General features: G+C 38.1%; 2 protein-coding genes across 2 annotated transcripts in view; both read right to left on the bottom strand.

The window, feature by feature from the left end:
* ppp3cca (protein phosphatase 3, catalytic subunit, gamma isozyme, a) overlaps positions 1-5,907 on the bottom strand; it is a 39,764-nt gene extending 33,857 nt beyond the window's left edge. The window contains exons 1-2 of the mRNA XM_082169795.1: positions 5,448-5,907; positions 5,148-5,328 (exon numbers count right to left, since the gene is read on the bottom strand). Of these exons, the coding sequence (XP_082025921.1) occupies positions 5,148-5,202 (55 nt within the window). The 5' untranslated portion in view covers positions 5,203-5,328; positions 5,448-5,907. The remainder of the gene's footprint in view (positions 1-5,147; positions 5,329-5,447) is intronic.
* A 1,464-nt stretch (positions 5,908-7,371) lies between these two features.
* Positions 7,372-21,542, bottom strand: vps37ba (VPS37B subunit of ESCRT-I a). The gene is made up of 4 exons (XM_082169803.1): positions 21,270-21,542; positions 16,571-16,742; positions 10,107-10,189; positions 7,372-9,989 (listed from the first exon to the last, which is right to left on the bottom strand). The coding sequence occupies exons 1-4, from the start codon at positions 21,492-21,494 to the stop codon at positions 9,498-9,500; spliced, it is 972 nt and encodes a 323-aa protein (XP_082025929.1). The 5' UTR covers positions 21,495-21,542; the 3' UTR covers positions 7,372-9,497.
* Between the last annotated feature and the right edge of the window lie 141 nt (positions 21,543-21,683).

Raw genomic sequence — 21,683 nt, 5'->3', positions numbered from 1 at the left:
GAAAAACCTTGTATGAAAATATGAAGTGAACGTTTTAGAAAGTTATGGGATCTCATTTATTTTTAATGTATTGTTGCTTTGCTTTGGATAGACCTGTCAGCCAAAGGCATGCATTGTAAATTTAGAACTCAATACATGTTATTTGAGAAGAAATGATGACTGAAGACTATGGTAAAAGACAATCTAACACTCTCGCTTTGGGAATGAAGACATAACCCAAACATTTCAATCATTATGATGTCCTCAGGATTGAGAATGATGGCTCCGACAGCTTAAAAAGAAAGAAAGTCATGAGCGCATGGCTGAACAGGGTTGTTCTTTGCAGAACACAGCAGATCAGTTGGCCCCAATAAATAAAAAACGCAGTAAGGAGATAATATGTAAAGAGGGGCGAGACGTGCGAACAATTCCACCTCACCAGAGTTGAGGACTTGAACAATTTGAGCTCATTGTCATAAGGACATAAACAAACATTATCTATACTCTGACTGTTGAGAAGTATAAATAAACTGTAAGCAGCCCTGGGTCCACAACACAGGCTGGGAATAGGGACGGTAAGCTGGGTACCAGCATTAAGAACAGATTAGGTAAAGCCTTTATTAGCCAGGGATTCCAGGTTCAGAGTCTGTTTATTTAGAGACTCCTCCTACTCTTTAAAAAAAAGGTTCTTTATTGGCATCAATGGCTCCATGAAGACCCATTAAAGTCCCCATGCATTCAAAATTGAAGTTTTTTGGCTTTTAGTATGAATATACATGGTGAATGGCACATAGTGCACTATATAGGGGATACGGAATGATTCACAGTGTAAATATGCTTTCCATCGGAACGAACAAAGTCTCGTTTCACGTTAGTGTCACGCAAACCGCCGCAACGCGCACAGAGTTTGCTCTGGTCCAGAGACACCATAGCACAGAGCGGATCATATTCATGAGTCGCCGCATACCACAAAACTAGAGATGCACCGATGTATCGGCCAACAATCGGTATCGTTTAAAAACAGCCGATGATCAGTGCCGATTATATCCTATCAATCAAAAGGGTGCAGTAAAACATGACCAACTGCACACTGTGTGTGAAGAAAATCTCTCGTGTTGAAGTTAAGGCAAGTTAATGTGACAATAACACATAAAAGCAGGCTCTATTTGATCCTAATCACCCGTAGTTCAAGCCAGGGATGCCAGATCTTTCCCTATACTAAACATTATTTGTAGGGCTCCTCTCACCCAATAATCGCAAATAGCTCTGTGCATACTTCTAAAAATAAACAAAGTGTCATCTTTCAAATTCTGTCCATTTTATCACGAAATTCAAACAATAAATGGCGTTTTGACGCTCTTAAATGTGACGTGACAGATCACTGTAGCGCCTCAGTTCAAGCAGCAGCGCGGAGCGCGAGTCTATTCTTCCACTTTAATACAAATTATATCTAGAAAAACATGCATGAACATCAGAAGGTAGTTGAAAGTCAGAAAGAAGACAGAAATCCGAATCATGTCTTATGTAATCACTCAATCAGTGTTTCAACCGTGGAAAGATATCAATAAAACTTGCTTGTGAAGCTTGTAAACAATATCACTTAATGTTGCATTTACCTCAGGAAAGTCATCCGTTTGTTAGTTAGCTTTAAAAAAAAAATTATGTTTGAATAAATTTGCCATGAAGACAAGTGCTTATGAAAACTACCTTAAGTGTAATTGAGTTGTATACAAACATTTCAGCTTTTATTTGAGTGTAAATATTATATCTGGAAATAAATAGCCTAGCAGTTGTAAATTTTAACCTCTAATATTATAGTGCACCAAATGAGAGGGTTCTCTGTATAGTTTGCAGAATTATTTGGGAGAGTTTTTTTTATCCATAAGAAAAAATTAATTATCAGTATCGGCCGATATCATTCTGAATAATCGGCTGAGAAATTTCATATCGTTGCATCTCTACACAAAACGTATCGTATCCATTTGATTCTACACAGAATGCTATATTTTAAAGCGACATCGAGGAGATTAAGAGAAAACTGTGACAAAAAGTTCATTATAGTGGAAAAAGTTTATTTAGATTATTAAAATGTTTTTTTTACACTAAGAAACACACTGTTCACTACCTCTTTCCACCAGAATAATTCACGTTCTGGAGCCAGAGCCTGTTCTCGGCCAGGTGAATTGGAGCCTGTCGCGAACTGGCCCAGTGTTTCCACAGACTTGAGGAATGAATGGTAACGTTAATGATGCTACATGTTTTTTAACAGACTAAACAGTCTAAAATCAGACAGTGCAAGTCCTGGTGTTTGTGCAGGCAGTGCGGCACTACTGTTCTGCTGTTACTATCAGCTGTCATTTTTGGAGATATGTTGAACTGAAACAGTTAATTCACTCGCTCTCTCGCACGCACAGTTTTATATATTTAGATATAAAGAGCAATGTAGTGCAACATTATTACATTGCTCAACGAGACTGCCATAGACAGCAACAGCATTTCACCACCCCCGCTCCCCGGCTCCGTTCTAAACCAGCAAGTATTTAGGGCTGGAGTTGAACCAATCTTTCTGGCCCGGAAACCCCATTTTCTGCAGTGAAAATTCGCAGAAAGGTTTGAGAACGGTCAAAAGTTGGGAACCTCTACTGGAATCATGTCGGTGGAAAAGGGTATGAAAGGTTCTTTGGGGAACCCAAAATGTTCCTTCTATGACATCATCACTGCAACAAAAAAAAAACCTTTTGGAAGCTTTATTTTTAAAAGTGCACTGCAAAAAAGATCTTGACTCTAAAGCTCAAAAGAGAGAATGAGGGTTAAGGCTGAAGTGGAGCAACGTCAACACATTTATGCTTCAACATTCTGTAAGGTGCTTTAAACTTTCATTGAACACAAATACAGTGAGTGCACCAATCGTTTTAACATATTTTTCACAGATTCTAAACAGACAAAGATACATATGTGAAGAGAAGGGTCTCACACACAGATCCACAATAGTTTAAACATTTGAATATGGCACAGTTCTGAACCAAACGCTTTGCATTTCAGTGTCACCAATGACAGGCTCTGCCTTCAGGATGACATTCGTGCCATGCAGATTCAGGGCTTTTCCAGCTCTGCATACATCTAGACACTAGGCAGGCTACAAGTGTTCACTCAAAACCTGGACATTTGAAAGGCAAATTGGCTCCTGTGCTGACCTACTAATATGCTATTAGTGGGTCTCAAATTTTCTTGCTTTTCAAACCCATATGTACGTGTGAAGCAAAGACACATATATTCGACAGACCAATAACATGGATAATATAAACTTAAGCCAATATTTTTATGCGACTCAAATATCAGCAGCAAATGCCCATGGAAAGGGCACAGGTCTGATGTTAGTGAGCACAGTGGTCTTATCAAATGTAGTTTGGCCAGGTTAACCTGCTGACATTTTTGGGTAAACTTACCAAAATGAAGCATGAATACAGTGAGTTTTATTTAGATCATTATTGTTAAAAAGGAAGAAAATATTTTGTTTTCCTTCGCAATATTTTCCAGAAACCCACAGATGGATCAAACTGAAAACATGTCTAAAATCTGTTTTGAATTAAAAAGTGTTCAATGGAGTTGTTTCAGTATAACTAACATGTCATAAACTACAGATGAAACAGGATTTCTTTTTTCACAAAAAATGAAAACAAAATTTTGAGTGATAGGTGTAAAGTCTGTTCAACAGGTTGTAAAGTTTTTAACTTTGATTGTTCAGTTAACGCAACACTGGAACTATTTCTTTGCAAAAAAAATCCACAAACCTCCGGAAAAATGTTTATACAAATTATTATACACTGTGTTGCACAGGCTATACGTCTATCCTTCGCTGGTTTATTTTTATTCACAAAACATTTTAAACAATCATTTTTAATAACTATTAAATATCAATATTAAAAATATATACATATATAAAAAAAAAAAAAAACCTGGCTAGGGTCTATTGCTTGTAAAACATTAGCTCATAAACCTTGAGGAGATTTGTGTCTGATTTTAAAACCCACTATTTCATTCTAATTCGCATGCTGTTCACAAGGAAAGTTCTCAAAGCTGATCCAAGTAGATAATATGAAGCATGTGTGTTTCAATTTATTCCATATTATTTATACCACAAATAATGACAAGCTCCTGCTAAGACTGGCTGACAGGAGCACATTGCTGAATTTTAAGATGAGGTTTGCTTTACACAAATCACCTGAGACGAGAAAAAAGATAACCATAATGCAATGATTCTGACTTCATCCACCAGGTATGAAGACAGAAATACTCATATTTTACATGTATGGGTCACTCTCTGAGCTCTGCGGTTACATTCTTGGTCGATCTTCAAAAACAACCACAGCTTTATCCAGGCAGTTTAAAGCTACTGTGAATACTAAACGCTTTGATGAGCAATTTGATAGATTAAAGTTGAAATGCAATTACCTGTATTGCAATTATCTTATGGATCAAATGGATAGATCATCTTAAATGGATAGTTCCCAAAGAATGAAAATGTTGTCATAATTTACTCACCCTCATGTAGTTTCTTTCTACATGAAAAAAAAGAAGATATTTTAAATAATGTTGGTAACCAGACAGTTGACGACACTCATTGACTTCCATAGTAGGAAAAACATACTATGGAATTCAACGGCTACCGTCAACTGTTTGATTACCAACATTGCTTAAAATATCTTCTTACGTGTTCAACAGAAGAAAGAATCTCATACAGGTTTGGAACAACATGAGGGTGAAAAATGATGACAATTTTATTATTTATTTATTTAGGGGGGGGGGGGGGGGGGGGGTACTATCCCTTTAATCTATTTGAAAGCACTAATAATACACATATATACACACACACACTCGAGCCAAGATTACAAAATATTCTTAATTCAATTTAGTGGCATATTTTCATTAACTGGATGTCAAAAATAAGCTGCTTGCAAAGTTGAAATGGCCAGTCTAGAGTTTGAGAGTTCTTTCAATTTCTCTCCCCAACAAAACCTGAGATAGCTGTCAAGAAATGATTCGGATGAATCAAATGAATGCTGAATCAAGTGATTCACCAAAATACCACAGCAGTAACGTTAAATCTATTAGAATGAACTGTAACTAACTAACGTTAGCTGTCCAGACTCCATGAAACACAAACTTACTTTTAACGATTCGCTCAGTTGTCGACAGCTTTTCATTCGGCTCTTTAGTCGACATCTTCTCACAGTCCAGTCAGGATTTATTAGCCAGTAAATGAACAAAGATATTCTCCGTGTTTGCTGGTGCCAGTCCGAGCGAGAAGAGAGCGCAAAGTGGCCAGCGACTCTCCGAAGGGTCCGAGAACTGTTCAAATTCAGACAAGCGGGCAGGTTTAACGCTCTAACACAGCTAATTTAGTGAACACTGAACAACAGTTGGTTTCATGGGTCACAGGGCAGTATAATAACATCGCCAGCACACACCGACTCGATCGCTTCTCCTCCTCGCTGACAGAAATACAATCACCGATCCCGGTCTTGGTGTTTTCCTGCAGACATTAACCTAACTAGCAATCAGCCTTTCTCTATAAGATTTCTTAGGCTCGTGGCAACGGGAGCCAGCGACACAAGATGATTAGGGTTTGGTGCGCAATCTTGAACGTTAATCCGATTTCCCACTTTTCAGAGTCAGAATGTCAACTCGCCAGTCTAGCCACACACTCATAAAGAGAGTTCGGCATAATAATAACGTGCCGAACTGCACCGATTTGTTTTAATAAACATATGTCCTGTCGTATGACAACAGAGATTGCGCGATCTACCCGCCCACTGGAGCTAACCATATGGCTAGCAGTAACTTCCAATCACACTCTCGTTCCCAGCTCCTCAGATTAAACGCTAATCTCTAAACCTCAGACGGATTTCCTGCAATATGGCGGAGCTGTGGCTCTCGACGTGATGGCGTAGGCGTGACGTAGCACGTAAAATTTGACACGTGCGAAGCAGATGGTTAAATGGGTCGTGCTGGAGGTCCCTCAGAGCCCGATGTGGTTAGGGTGTTACTGAGGCGATACCCTTGGGAGGAAAGCACAAAACTACAAAGAGAAATCAGTCCATTAAAGTTAATGTGGTGTGTACACTTTAAACACATATAGTAGCCTAGGCCTATAACAACAAAGTATAAGCTTTGAAGAGGGTACAATCATTCATCTTTGTCAAGGATATTCTTACTGGGTCACCATTATCATGACATCATATAAATTGTTCCTTTCTATTTTGTCATTCCTTGTGCTGCAAGCTTCAGGCCATGAATAGGCAACAAATTGTCAAACTTTGCATACCATTTGCATGGTTATGAATTCCGCTTTGTGTCAAAGGTAATTTAAAGTGGTTTCTGTAGTGATGATCACTATGCATTATTGCAGGGGTTCTCAAACCGTTGTACCACAGAAAAATATTTGTAGAAAAGTGTTCATCTCTTATATACTGCCCACTTTAAAGTAAATATTTTCTACATAATATTTTAACAGTTTGTTTCAGTATAATGACAATGTAAATTATTTAAATTTGTTGTCTCATATTACATTTAATATTTTCCTCACACAATATAAATTGATTTTTATACATAAAATATACAGCAGCCTTCATGTTTATCAACAGGGTCCTACACAAAGGGATCATTATTTTGATTGATAACACCTGCATTAAGAGGGTCTATCTTAATTTTATGAAAGCAACTTATGTCATATCATTATTTCAATCTAATAAACAGTTTTATTTGGTTTAGTTTTTGTTCTTTGATTAGCATAACATTTCTCCGGTAGCAGCAGGCAAGTCCAAATTAAAAGTCCTGATTGGGTGCTACAGATCAGACTGCATTAAATGCCATTCGCTCATTAATCTTCATCAAATAAACTCACAAGAATCAGAATTTTTCAGTGTTGGCTAAAGCGGTGAATTCTAAAATCATGGAATGCTTCTCACCATTCAATTTGGTGTTACCTTTCTATATATCTAACATACACATACACATATATAATAAACACTACATTTACTGTGTAAAATCAATGGGCCTCTTGGGCTGCAATTTACATTATAATTATTAATGTAAAAATAATTAATTTTGTCAGACCCCCCCCCCAATTATGTTAATAAAAAATTTAGACAACAAGCAGCTTTGCAGCTTCATAATTGCAGCAAAAATACCAAAGATGTCAAAGGTTAAGAACCACTGCTTTAGAGGAAATATGACAATACACTGTGTACTTGCATCCACAAGGGGGAGTCAAATTCTTTGATTGGGCCCATCAGATTTATCCATAGAGCTATATTGTATCTTCAACAAATAAAAAGAATGTAACCTTCATTCCTGAAAAAAATGCATGAAAAGGTTAAACTCACAGAAAAGTGATGTGATACCATTTATTATCTTTAAAATATATGTCAGTTCCATTTCCAATGTCTACCTCTTTCAATAGACAATACCTAACACAGAATAGCCTGCAAATTTTACATTAGGAGAGTAAAAAAAACACTATTTTATATTGCCAGCAAAAGCATACAGCCAAGTTACCTTTTGCAAACCAAGCAATCATTATCATTATTTCTAAGACAAAGTAAGACCATGTCTATATATACACAAACAAACAAAAACAATTTTCAAGGGTGGAAACTGGTTTTTCCAGATGCTTGGCAAGCCTGTCATTGTACATAATTATTTTCACAGATTTTTAGTCAATGTCTAGACATAACACAGCCTGATTCACGAGGAACCCATTTAATTCCACCTCTCGATCTGGTGCTCATCAGCATCAAGATAATAAAGCAGATACCCAACCCCAGTCTGACAAACACGGAGTGATTTAATTCAAACAGAGCCTGCATACTAACATCATCTGGGTTCAGCTCATTAAATTAATGTAGCAGCACCGGTGATTAAAGAGAGGACTTCACACAAAAATGTTTTCCTCTTCCTGTTTCTATCATGTCAACTTCCTGAATTTGAGGCAACGTAATTATGGCTCTATACGTAAAACATATAAATTAGATATTTATGTAAAGGACACTTGTAAGGATGTACCTGTGTAAACAGCATATATTTATATATATATAAAAAAAAGGGTGTATTCTGGGTATTAAGTAATTTGCTATAGAACGAGAAGGCAAAGAGGAATATGTAGCAAAAAACACTCCTCACCACAGTGAACAAGTCCTCATCTTACCCATCATAGGCACAAAGTGACTATTTGAGACATGAACATGCCGGAAAAACCACAACATACTACTGAAAAAAACAGGTCCAGGCTGAAAACAAAAGGTATGTACTAAGGTAATGCTACATATTTTGGACAGAAAAGATATTTGTAACAGACCTGATGACATAGGCAAGCCCAATTTTACCAGTAAAGTTACGAGGGGGGAAAAAAGGCACACACAAAAAAAAAGTTAAAATAAATGTAGCTATATTAGTTAAACATTAAATATCACTTAATATGAGGGGTTTATGGAAAAGGAAGCACATCTCCACTGAACATCTTTACACCAGATGGCAAAAATAAACAAGAAGGATTATGGTGTCCGATATAAACATTAAAATGGTAAATTATGCATAGAGCATCAGTTTAAGTATGCAGGGTAATGACAGTAAGCAAATATGCTTCAGAAATGTTCACACTTACATGATTAAAAAATAACTCATTTGAGCATTTTTTTTCCATGACACTATACCGTTCACTCTCACTTTTTCCAAATTCTAGCCAACAAGCTCCCTACATCAGCACGAATTTGCTTGTATCTGAGACGCATAAGGCATTTTGGTCCTCTCTCCATTGAAGCAGTAGCTCTGATCACCCAATCTTATCCAAAACATTAGTACCAAATTTTCACCCACATTTAACCCAAAACCTGCTACCAGCCCAAAACTAGATCCACTGAAAAACAAATAACATCTTTGGCTGCAGGTCTGAGAAAACCTGGAGAGCAAAAAAATGTTTTCACCTTTCACCTAATAAAATCAGCAAAGTCCGATCTGTTTGCATAGGCATTACCTTTCTGTTAAAGCAGCTTTTTCAGGTATGAAATGTCTGAAGAGTGGTTGAACTGACATATTAGCATGATCTTGACCACGCAAACAGAATCTAACACATCAAACCTTGGCTCTTCATATCTGTCAAGCTGGCCTAACTGAAGCCCTGTTCTTGAACTTCGATGTCTTTATCATGTATGGGAGCACCTGAGGCTCACGTAAAATATCTTTACTTGATCTAATGCTGCTGAAGAGGGAGGAACGGGAACAGAACGACTCCATAACCAGCCATGACTAATCAAATACAAAAGTAGTCTAAAGTGCAAATTGAAGATCCTGTTGCAGATGCCGCATTGATTGCAGAAAAGTCTTGTTCATTTTACACATGACAAGACTCCCATCTTGGCGCACAATATTTTATAACATGCAGCTTGAAGGACCAACAAACGGCTTGAATGAATGTCCAGTGTGTACTTTGTTTCTCATCCACAGACTGTAATGTCCCACGCTCACTGCATGATGAAGCCTGGCTGGTGGGCCATGCGTGGAGGGGGTCTCTGGGGCACGGGTGGGGGGTATTGCTGCATGTACATGCTGGGGTATCCCTGGTTAAGAATGAGTGGTGTGTTTCCAACTCTGGGGGGAATAGGGGGGTATGGAGTAGTGGGAGAGAACGGAGAGGTAGGAGAGTAGGAGACGGCTGTGGCGGGCTGAACAGCAGGAGTTTGAGTGACTTTAACAGGGGGAAGAGGAGGAGCCCGGCGGGGCAACGGCATAGGGGAACCATTGACCTCTCTGTGGAGAACAGCTGGCCAGGAGGGAAGGTCCTGAGAGCGAGAGGGCTGAGGTGTAGTCGGAGCCATGTGGTGTCCTTTCAGCACCATTTCTTGGAGCTTCTCTATCTTGACTCTCCGCAGGTGTGCCAGCTTCCTCTTACTCTGATACTCATCAATGAATGTGTCCAGGGGGGCTGCACCATCGAGGAACGAATCGGCCATGTTCTGATTTGAAGAGAAAATAGCAATGATCATCATCCATCAGATGTCAAACAATCCCTAGCAGATATCGTGCAACTTTAAAGAGTAAGTTTAATGAGTAAGATGAGGTGAGTGAGGTACCTCAGTTTCTTCCTCGATTTTGGCCCCTTCTGCTTGTAGGAGTGCAAGCAATGTGTCCAAAGGCATGTTTCCAGATATGTGGTCTGTGAGGGGACAGCAAAGAAAAATGTGTTATTATTAAGAAGTCTGAAAAATGATTACAATTAAAAACTGCCTTCCTGTAGCTTAAGCAGTAGAGTAGTGTGCTGGCAACGACATGGGTTAAATTACCCAAAACCCCAAAAATACAATGTAAATCACTTTGGATAAAGTGTGTGCCAAATGCATCATTGTAAATGTAATCAAGATATTATATGATATTAAAGTGGTAATGCAAGGGAATTTAGGAAAATTGTTTTAATCTGAAAAGGTATTAAACATGTTAGGGACATGTAAGATCTGTTTTGAGGAAAAGAGGCACCTTTTGGCTTTAGTCGTTGTGTAACAGCAAAGGCTGCTAGATAAATCTGAAGACTTTGTGTGCGTGCCTTAAGTAAATTAGCCGAGGCATCAACAAGGTGTGTTTCACCTTTTAGCTCAGGAAGCCGCAGCATCAGATTTCACTGTACAACTCAATGAGCAATTCTATCAGCAATTCTCAGAGGTCAACAGACGCTTGCGTCAGAAACTAATATAAAGTAGGCTTATTATTTGCTTAAATTACATAACTTTTTACATAACAGCCATTCATTAATCATCATCAAGAGAGAAATGTGTAATGTTCTATACTTAACAGTTAGACATAGCTCAAAACAAAGAGGAAAATAAATTTTACACCATTTAAATCACAAAACTTATAATAATACTAATTAAATAAATTTGCAGAACAAATACATCAATATAAGCTTTGATTCGATCATAAATCAAAGCTGTCAGACATTACAAGCAACACTTTGATAGCTTGTGATTTACTACCTATGGCACACGTTTGACTATCAGTCCACCTCCCTTCACTGATTTACATCCATTTACATTTATTTTCCTGGCAGGTGCAACTTACAAAAGTGTCATTGTGTGTTGTAGTTCATGCTACAATGAAAAAAACATCCATAATGCTACATGTTTTCCAACCACTCAACAGGCTGCTCTTGCCATGTTCACCACATTACAACTGAACTACAAACTGGACCCTGCCCAGTAAAGCAATTTCTTTACAAGTCGTATAAAATAAATCAATAAAGCTCACAATTGCAGACACCGAAATATTGGTGGTTTTTTGTTTTCCTGCCACTAAACAAGACCAGAATAAAAAAATTAAAAAAATTATTATCCCATTCTAATCAATAAGGCAAATGCCTTTTTCTGTCCTCTTTTGAATAACAATCTAATTAACACACTGCTTGTTCTTAAACGATCAGCTGATACTGATGATTGACCTATACACTGCTAATCAAAACTGACCTCAGATCAGCTCAAAAACAGAAATATCTACTGCTATATATAACAGAATCAAGCTGGCACAGACTTATCAGCCATATGATTCAGAGTACAGGCTTCAACAACAAACAGAAACCGACAGTAAACAACCTAAAAATGTTCCAACCTTGTATGAGGCAGATGAAAATGGAGCAGAAAGCAAGGGAGGGTAGAGCCTTTAAAATAGAGGCTTGTGTTTAATACACTAACATGGACACTAATGTTCTATTAATGTATGGGATATAATTTAGATCACATTAGCACTGGATGAAACAGGCCCTTATGTTTTGGATGATTTAGAGACATGAAGGTAGCAAAGACCCACTTTATTACTTTTGCTTTACCATTTTAAACATAAATTGCAGAGCAAATAAACGTTCTGCCCAGAAGAAAACTGTTCTTACGTCAGATGTTTAGACAGGATGTTCTCGTCAGTTTAGCTGTTCTCTTCAACTTCTCAGTCAGACTTTGGTGACATGCACATGCTAGAAGTGCATCTGGCTATGAGAGGCATTCAACCATTCTACAACATAGCACGGGCACAATATGCAAATGTTTTGGTATGCTTAAAATACCTAAATGGCCTATTGCATTTGCCTAAATAAACATTATACAACAAAGCATACTGTGTGAAATACTGTATCCCACAATGCAATGTTTTATTTCATTCCAAACATCCTGCAGATCATGAGACTGCTATTAGTCTACAGCTAGCCCATTCAACTTACTTTGTGCTCTGTGCAAGTGTGTGAAAGAACAAAGAAAGACGGAAAAAAATGTCTATGTGTGTGTCTGTGTAAGCATTTGACTTCCCCTCTCCAACCCCTTTTTCTGACATTGCTCAGGGCACAAAGCCACACTGTTACTCCAGAGCACCACCGCAGCATCAGAATAGGCTGTCACGCTGAAACACCCCACATAGCTGCACTGTTGTCATGGTGTGGCTTTTGGAATAGTGGTGGCAGCGAGTTAATGTACACACAGGAACCTCACCACACAATTTAGCCTGATAACTAGGGATTTTGTTTATCTGGGTCAAGGGAACGGCTGACTGGCCAGCCTGCCGTCAACCCTGTCCAGATGCACGGGCACTGCTGCTGCTGAGCCAGTAAATCCTTATCTGGGACATAACCAACCACCCCAGCCTGGGAAAGTGGGTAACCTACATTTCACCAAAGCTACCATCTTTCTCTTCATCTGTACACAGATGACAGTACACCATGTTTATTTCCTCTATGCCAAAATAACAAAAAAGGGCTGGACCTCAAGGGGGGCAAACATCTAATGTGGATGGAAGTGAAAAGTGAGGGGTTTCACAGTGGAAAACTACTCTCAATCTGAAATTCAATGCTGCTACACCATAAGGCTCAACCACATCTACATTTTTTTTTTTAAATATATAATTTTTTTATTTAAATAAAAACAATTTTTGCCGTTTGATTACATTTAATATACAAGTTTGTCTCTATCTATTATGGGTGTAGGGTACAGATATTTGTCTGTTATCTATTTTTGGTATGCATCTTTCATTTCAGTACGTATGTGTACCGAATGAATGAATGTACAGAGTTGTTTTAACACTGCACATGCTGAACTTCTTCTAAGAGTTTCCCTCCAAGGATGGGACAAATTATATCGATATACTTAGATGTTGTGAACACTGTTGTGAACATCTGCAAACTAAATCATAAAACTACATGGCTTGCCCTACTGTCAGATGCGCGTGTCGTTCAATGCGTTTTCCTCAGAGCACAACTTACATCTTACGCTTGCCTGTAAATGTTACAAATTAACACAAGTATTGCATTTCGCATTGAAGATTATCCTGATGGCAAGCTAATCATACTACATAATACATTTAACTTTGCAGACTTCAATGAGTCCCAGCGCGCACATACGTGTCAAAAAGCGGAAAAGTTTGGCGGATTAGAATGGGAGCGCAATAAATCTAACCTTATTTTTAAATATTTTGATAACACATTTTGCATCCAAAAGTGTAAGCACTTCAAATATTTTCCCCACTGCACTGATTAAACAATTTCGAGACATTTCAGTAAGTCGAACTGTGTCTTTCAGCATACCTTTTGATGTTCTTGCATGTTTTTTTCATGCTATAACTTTTTTCATGCTATAAAGTAAACTGAGGCGCTGCAGCGATCTGACACTTCACATTTATGAGCGTCAAAACGCCATATATTGTTTGCATGTTGTGATAAAATGGACAGAAATTAAAGGCTGAGACTTTGTTTCTTATGAGAACGAAACAAAGCGCAAAGAGATTATTGGATGGGTGGTGTGCTACAAATAATGTCTGGTGTAGGGAAAACTGTGGACTTGGCAACCCTGGCTTGAACTATGGATGATTCATAGGGTCAAGTAGAGCATGCTTTAACTTAGCTATTTTTAACTGTTACTGCGTTATTTAGGGTGGGAAATTTGATCAAAATCTTATTTCACTGTACGAGTAAATTTATTTCAAGGTAAAAATATATAACCTGAACTGGCTAGTTTTGTTGAGTGTCACATTTGACTGCATGTTGGAAATATGGGTAAGTCAAAAGAACGGTCCAAAAAGTTAAGAGAAGATATCATCGACCTTAACAAACAAGGAACAGGAAATAAAAAGATAGCGAAGGCATTAAATGTTCCTAGAAACACAGTTGGAAGCACAGTTTGCAAGTTCAAAGTTCAAAGTTAAAAGAACAGTGGTTACACTATCTGGATGGGGCAGAAAAAGGAAGCCATACACGGCTGCAACCAGATTTCTGAGAAGGCAGGTTCAGAAAAACCCTTGAGTGACTGCAAAAGACGTGCAGCAAGACTTGGTGGCAACAGGCACTGAGGTTTCAGCTTGCACAGTAGGCGCGTACTAAACGCATGCTAGAACTCCAAAACGTACACCACTTCTGACCCGAAAGCACAAGAAAAGTCGGCTCCAACTTGCTCAAAATCATATAAATAAGCCATAGAAGTTTTGGGATTCTGTTCTGTGGAGAGATGAAACCATATGGAACTTTTCGGCCCTGTGGATCCTATGTATGTCTGGAGGAAGAAGAATGAAGAAAATGCTGAAAAGAACACTCGGTCTACAGTTAAGCATGGTGGTGGCTTGTGATGCTCTGGGGCTGCTTTGAATCCTCTGGCACTGGAAACCTGCAGCATGTGGTGGAAGGCAAGATGGATTCATTGAAGTATCAGGAAATCCAAGGAGAAAACGTCATGCCATCAGTGAGGAAGCTTAAGCTTCCAACAGGACAAGGATCCCAAAAATCAAATCCCACCAAGGCTTGGGTGCAGAAGAAGTCCTGGAAGATTCTACAGTGGCCATCACAGTCACCTGACCCGAACCCCATAGAAAATCTCTGGTAGGATTTGAAGGCGGCAGTTGCAGCATGCAAATCCAAAAATATTACTGAACTGGAGGCCATTGCTCATGAGGAATGGGCTAAGATTCCTCAGAAACAAAGAACAGGGGAAATATGCTGCAGAACAGTTCTGCGTCAATACACGTGCGGCCAAGTTTTGAATATACTATAATTTCTTAATATACTTATCAGGGAGAGCAGAGTAAAGTGCATTACAATAATCTAGTCTCGACGTAATGAATGCATGGATAAGCCTTTCCGCATCTGGCAGGGATATAGATCGAATTCTGGCAATATTTTTTAGACGATAAAATGCAGATTTTGAAACCAATTTGATATGGGCATCGAATGACAAATGTGAATCAAAGATAACACGTAGATTTCTCACCTGTGATGCTGGAGCCAATAACTCAGAATCAGTGAACCGATTTAGACAGTTATGTTTGTGCAAAGCTGCCGGCATACCAACAAGTAACAGTTCCGTTTTTGATTCATTAAGTTTAAGATAATTGTCATGCATCCATACCTTTATTTCTTACAGACATTCAGTAAGAGCTGTGATTGCGAAGGTACAAAATAAAGGTTGATATATTAAAATTGTATCAGTTAATGAAATACAGTTATTTACTAGTAAAATCAGTAAAACCTAAAATTTTGCTACCGTATTTTTATGGTAAATTTCTGGCAAACACAGCTGCCAGTTTTTTAGCTTAAAGGAAATGGGAGACGGCAAGGCAAGTTCCAACATACTTCAATACTTCAGGTCCAGTATACAGTATATTTCAAAACTCAAAACCCAGACATTCAGTAAGAGCAGTGATTACGATTTACGAAGGTACAAAATAAAGGTTAGTATATTAACATTTTATCAGTTAATGAAATACAGTTATTTACTATAAATTTAAGTTAAATCTCTAAAACCTAAAATGTTGCTACCGTATTTTTACGGTAAATGTCTGGCAACCACAGCTACCAGCTTTTTAGCTTAAAGGAAGTGGGAGACGGCAAGGCAAGTTCCAACATACTTCAATACTTCAGTTCCAGTATACACTATATTTCAAAACCCAAGCCAGCTGACATTGAGTGTACAGATGGTAAAATGAAATGCGTGTTAGTATGCTGTTTGGAATCAGCTTCCAGGCAACCGCTGCGTCACAAAGGGTAATCAGTGACAGCGTTTTATTCATGATACCAGCACACACCGTGCAGTGGGGTGTGGAGGGACAATGAAAACCAGTCCCTGTTCTCTTTAAAGTCACAGATCCTTCTCAGATGTGACAGTCATCTGCTACCGTTTAGTTCTGCCTTCCTATTCCATGAGAAAGAGAAATATAGGGGGAAGTGATGGTCTGAGACTAAGAGTTGGTGAAAATTACGAGTAAAACCTGAAAAACAGGCCCTTCAAGGAGTATCTTATAGCTGGAAAATATGACTAAGCTCATATGTTCACATGCCACAAAAAACAACAATATGAGTTAAAGCCCAGAGGGACGCTTCAAACATTTACATTGTCACTTTTCAAATTTACATATGGTAAAAATAGTCCTAGGCACATAAGGGACATTTTAACCACAATATAATATAAAATGAAAAACCAAGACGGTGTGCAAGTAAAAGTCGAGCTGTGTAATTGTGAGGGACATACAATACACAGAAAGACGAAGGGAGACAAAAGGAAGTTATGTTTTAATTGCAGTATTTTACCTAGAGTGGAGTTGCGCAGCTGATAGGCCTCAAACAGCTCCTGTAGGCTCCGGTAACGTCTGGTAAGCTCGTTCTTTTGATGGTCAAGCATGGGTTGGAGTTTAAGGTTCTGCTCAGCCAGAAGACGGTTACTAGCCAGGGTCATCTCCTTGTTCTGTTGTATTCCTTTAATCTGAAAACACACAAGAAACAAATGAATTCAATAAAAGGCAAGTACATATAAATTGAAATACTCAACCGTTCAAAAGTTTGGGGGCAGTACAATTGTATTAAGCAGGGACACATCCCACTGATCAAAACTGACAGTAAAGACTTTTACATTGTTACACAAAATATGTCAAATAAATGCTATTGATGCTATCAATCAAAGAATCCTGAAAATGTTATTTTTACACAAAAGTATTAAGCAGCACAACCGTTTTCAACATTGATAAGTAATGTTTCTTGAGCACCAAATCAGCATATTACAATGATTTCTGAAGGATCATGTGACTGACTGAAGACTAGAGTAATGCCTGCTGAAAATTCAGCTTTGCCATTACAGGAATAAATTACACTTTAAAAAATATTTAAATAGATAAGTTATTTTAAATTGTCATAATTTATTACAAATTATCAAATAAATACAGCCTTAGTGAGCATAAGAGACTTCTTTCAAAAACATTTAAAAACATTGTACTGAACCCAAACCTTTAAACGGTAGTATAAATGAATACACAATCAGAAAGAAATACAGAAAGAGAATGTACTGTGTCATGCCTTTTGAAAAAACAAACAAACCAAAAAAACTGTTCCACTGTAGTCTGTAACAAGAGTAAATATTTTCACTTGACTGTTCATAAATCTCTCGCAGCGTCATGTTGCAGCTTCAGGTGACAGAGTGAACTGTCAGGATACATTTCAAGATAAGTGTAAATAACATGGTATGTGGGGGCAGTGGAAAATGAAGATTAAATCAATGACCTATCCATTACTTTACTTTTAAAACTCACGCTCAAATTGATATGGTAAATTGGATGCCATCGTTACTATTTTTTACAGTGCGTCATGGAAAGGAGGGGTTTAGAGACTGAATCTTCGGACAAGTCGTTTTAGAGTCTTTGAGAAATGAGGTGATGTGCAATGTATATTATGAGAAAGTGAAAAGTGTTGTGACCTTTGATGCACATAGACCTGTTGGAGGAGACCTCCAAAACAAAATTAGGAACCTTTAAAATAGCATAATAGGGGCACTTTAAAGCTTCCACTCTCAGGAATGTTTCCCAGTAGATGCTGAAACATGGATGTTCTCTTATTAGGCTAATACACAAGAGCATCAGTGAAGTCTGACACTGATGGTTGCAAATGGGATCTAGGGGTGGGCCAAATGACCAAAATCACAATAGTAATTTTATTTGACGATAACTATATTCGCAAAAGGTATAATATAGTTATTTTTGCTTTAAAGGCATAAATATGGCCCACTGACCCAAAGCGTATAAGAGCTTATGTGTAAAAGATAAGAAAAAGTCCATATATTTTCCCGCCCATAGACCCTCCCTTCAAAGAAATCAGGACAGGAGTGGTTAAAAATGGACAAAAGAGATGGGATTAAAAAGAAAAACAGGTGTAAAGGGGTATGAGCCTCCCTCGTCTACTAAAACACATCTTTATACCAGGTTTAAACAGGGCCTCAGACACAGCTCAGAAACGGTCTCTCAGACAGCAGACACATACATAAATTAGTTCTCTTTCGCTGCGGTTTTGCTTAAAAACACATCAAAATAATAGGCTTTTGTGATGGTGCAGCACAGCAACGTCACGTGAGCGTGTAATTTCGATAGAGACGATAGTCCAAAATCTCTACAGGTTGACAAAATTCTACCGGTTAATCGTGTCTAACGGTATATCGATCTGGTTCATAATTCAATTCATCCCAAAGGTGTTCAGGGAGTTACACAGCAATCTTTTAGGGAAGTTCACTCATAGTCAGAATCTTGAAAACCACTGTTTCAGACAAATCCTAAAAAAAATTTATGCATGCATATAAAAGAGATTCACCACTGAGAATCAGTTAAAGGTGAACTAAGTAACTTTTTTTACCTTAACTGAACAGCTTCGGAGTCATTGGAATGGTTATATTACTTATTTCGGGTTGAATGGTGGTCGTTTCGCACCCCCCTGGTGCCCGTGAGCGGAAAATACGCACTTGCAACTTTGAGCCGGCGGGCCGCCGGCCGCCGCGTCAGGAAGTCTCGCGTGATATCAGGTCTCACGATGTAAACAATTGCTTTACGGCCAAAAGAAATCTGCTAAAATGCTGTCATTATTGCGCTCCCTCACGCTGTCCGAACCCGAATGAAGAAGATGTTTTAAAGAATGTCCCGTCTGCTTTGATGTCGTTGATCTATAGCCTCTGGTGTCTGAGAATCGAGTTTTTACAACAGTGTTGTCAAATATCTATTCCGAAGCTGTGGGGGGAGCTCTAGAGAGAAACCTGCGAGCAAAAAGCGAGAATACAGCGAAGAAATCCCGAAGCTACTGAGTGCTGCTTTAAGAGGCTTACAATTATTTATGCAGAAATTGATTAGAATCAGCAGGCCTTTGATATTTAGGTCACTCCGCCTTAAGCCTCTCCTTGTATACCGGATGTTCACAACGTTCTTACTACTGCAAAATAACGTTATGGCCCAAAAGCAAGAGGGGTCAGTGGCAAAGGGTAGCTGTACACATCATAGAATCACACAATACAAAAAAAATTCTACAGAGAAGACAGCCCATTTCCAAGAAACTCACGAAAACAAAATGAAAATTACAATTATTGCAACATGCCACCTCTAGTGACTCAAGAAACTATGACTGCCATCAGGAATATTTAACAGTATTTTCCTGTCATGACTCCTCCCTTTTCAACAGGTGCACTTTTGCAGTTTCAGTTTAGGTATCATGTGTCAGAGTGCATAACAGGAAAAAGTGACAGATTTCATGTTTCTCAAACACCTGCCTATGTCAGCTGGCAGGTTAGAAAGCATTTGTTCTTCTGAGATTTTACAGATCCTGTGCCAGGATGTCCTACATATTACATGATTGGGGTAAAAATAAAATACCCAAAATAGCACTCCGAATATACAGTTAGTGTCTAACACATCAAATAAAGCAGAAATCATCTGTTAACATTAAGTAGATGGTGACAGATAATACTGAACCCAATTCTCTGGTCCTCACACCAATCCTTGCTTGTGAAATGCAAATTATTGCTCTTCAATGATTCCATAATGCTAGTCCTTTCCAAATCTGACTAAGGGTAGGTATTCATCACATTAAACTAACACAGCCTTCTAAAAGACATGTAGACCCATTTATTAATCCGCAGCCATTGTATTCATGTGGCAGATTATAACGTTCTACATAATGTGAATTGTTACTATATTTGGCTTCTGGAGCACCATTCCAGTACTAACCCATTTGTCAGTTAAGCGAAAGCCTAGATATTTTTTAACAAATGCTTAGGCTAGTTTTAAGAAAGATGTTTATTTAAAAAGCAATAGATAAATGCACCAAGTTACAGTGTTGCCAGATCAAACATCCTCTTGTGACACATGCTGAGTCAAGGTTGACATCTTTCCATGAATTGGAAGGTCAAATCAACTCAAAGCTGTGAACATGCCCAGAATACTATCTAATTGAGAATATGCAAACACAAGTGAGCAAACTTTGAACTTACACAGGGAGTCAGAGACCTGGTACTGATACTGTGTGCATTGGCAGTGCTTAGTCTGATGTGTGAATACATTTATGGTTATGCATCAACAATTATAATTGACATGAAACTCTTGATTAAAAATCCAACGAGTATGGCAAATGGTTAAGAGTAGACACAGTGTAACATGTCATGCTACATTGCCACAGACTTTTCCTGTATACATAAAATCACCAGAGAGTTTGCTTTAAAAGGGGAACAAGTACATCACACACCTTGCCTATAAGAAACATTTAAAAACAAAACAAAAAAACATGCACTACAGAACTGTACTGTACTGTACTAAATGGTATTTTAATTAAATAAATAATAATAGGAAAAATATACCGTAATTTATGACACCAAAAAACTAATGATCATATTATTAATTTCAGTAAATATTACAGCAAACCAGGGCTTTGCATTACAAAAATTGTTAAGTACAAACACATGCTATGATCAGAAAGGCGATGACGTTTTCATAAAATAAAAAATTGAAATGCTACTACAAATAAAAACAGAAATACACAAGACCAATCCCAGAAATAAATTGCAAAAGAGGATCACGAGAAAAGGACTTTCATCACTGACGGAAATATAAAAACAAAACAGAGACTCTATAGAGGAAATGTATGCTCCTAACTCAAGGGCATTATCATATACGATAGGATGAACCGTTTCTGCTTCCGTGACAAGGTCACTTTGTCTTATTGAAAATGTATTGTTTAACGGATGACATCACAACACTTTGTCATAGTCCGCGACGTCAAAAACAAACCAAATTGAAATCACGCGCAGAAACGTTCAAATTTAATTAGTTCCTAGTGTAAAGACGTCGTAATTCTAAAACGAAGAATTTAAAAGTATAGAAATAAACACGGCCTGCGATGCAGAACCTCTGTATAAAATGGTGCTGTTGCAGATACAAATCAACTCGCCGTGGTAACTTCGCGACGGTCTTCACGAGAAAAATAAACTTACCTCTTCCGAGTCGTCGATAAATTTGTTGAGCTTCTCGTCATCTTCGAGCAGTTCGTTTAACTGAGTTAAAGTGTAAGAACTCAACTTGTTTTCAAAGCCAGCCATATCTGGCACAGCGGTGTCTTTCACACTTCGAACTCTCTGTCTCCTGCTGTGGGACTGGGCAAAGCTGTTATTTTCAGCCGGAAGACGACAGGAGGAGATGCGTGACGTCAACCGGGACATCACCGCAAGGTCTCGAGATTTTGATGCGCACAAACTTTTGAAAATGAAAATTACGTTTCTGATATGTCTTTACATCTGTGCAAGATGAGTTTTATCTGTCTCTCTATCTATCTATTAAGTTGAAGTGCTGACATTTTTTTTTTTTTAAAGGTAAATAGAAATATATATTTTTTTAAATGAGAAAAGCAC

The sequence above is a fragment of the Leuciscus leuciscus genome, assembly GCF_965113295.1.
Source record: "Leuciscus leuciscus genome assembly, chromosome: 5".
Taxonomy (NCBI): Eukaryota; Metazoa; Chordata; class Actinopteri; order Cypriniformes; family Leuciscidae; genus Leuciscus; species Leuciscus leuciscus.
The sequence above is the reverse complement of the archived record's forward strand: the minus strand, read 5'-3'. Positions and strand labels throughout refer to the sequence as shown.

Coding starts and splice junctions, on each gene's coding strand:
- vps37ba (XM_082169803.1), bottom strand. CDS start 21,494: ATGTCCCGGTTGACGTCACGCATCTCCTCCTGTCGTCTTCCGGCTGAA. Junction 16,743..21,269: donor TTATCGACGACTCGGAAGAG/GTAAGTTTATTT, acceptor GTGTGTTTTCAG/ATTAAAGGAATACAACAGAA. Junction 9,990..10,106: donor AAATCGAGGAAGAAACTGAG/GTACCTCACTCA, acceptor TCTTCAAATCAG/AACATGGCCGATTCGTTCCT.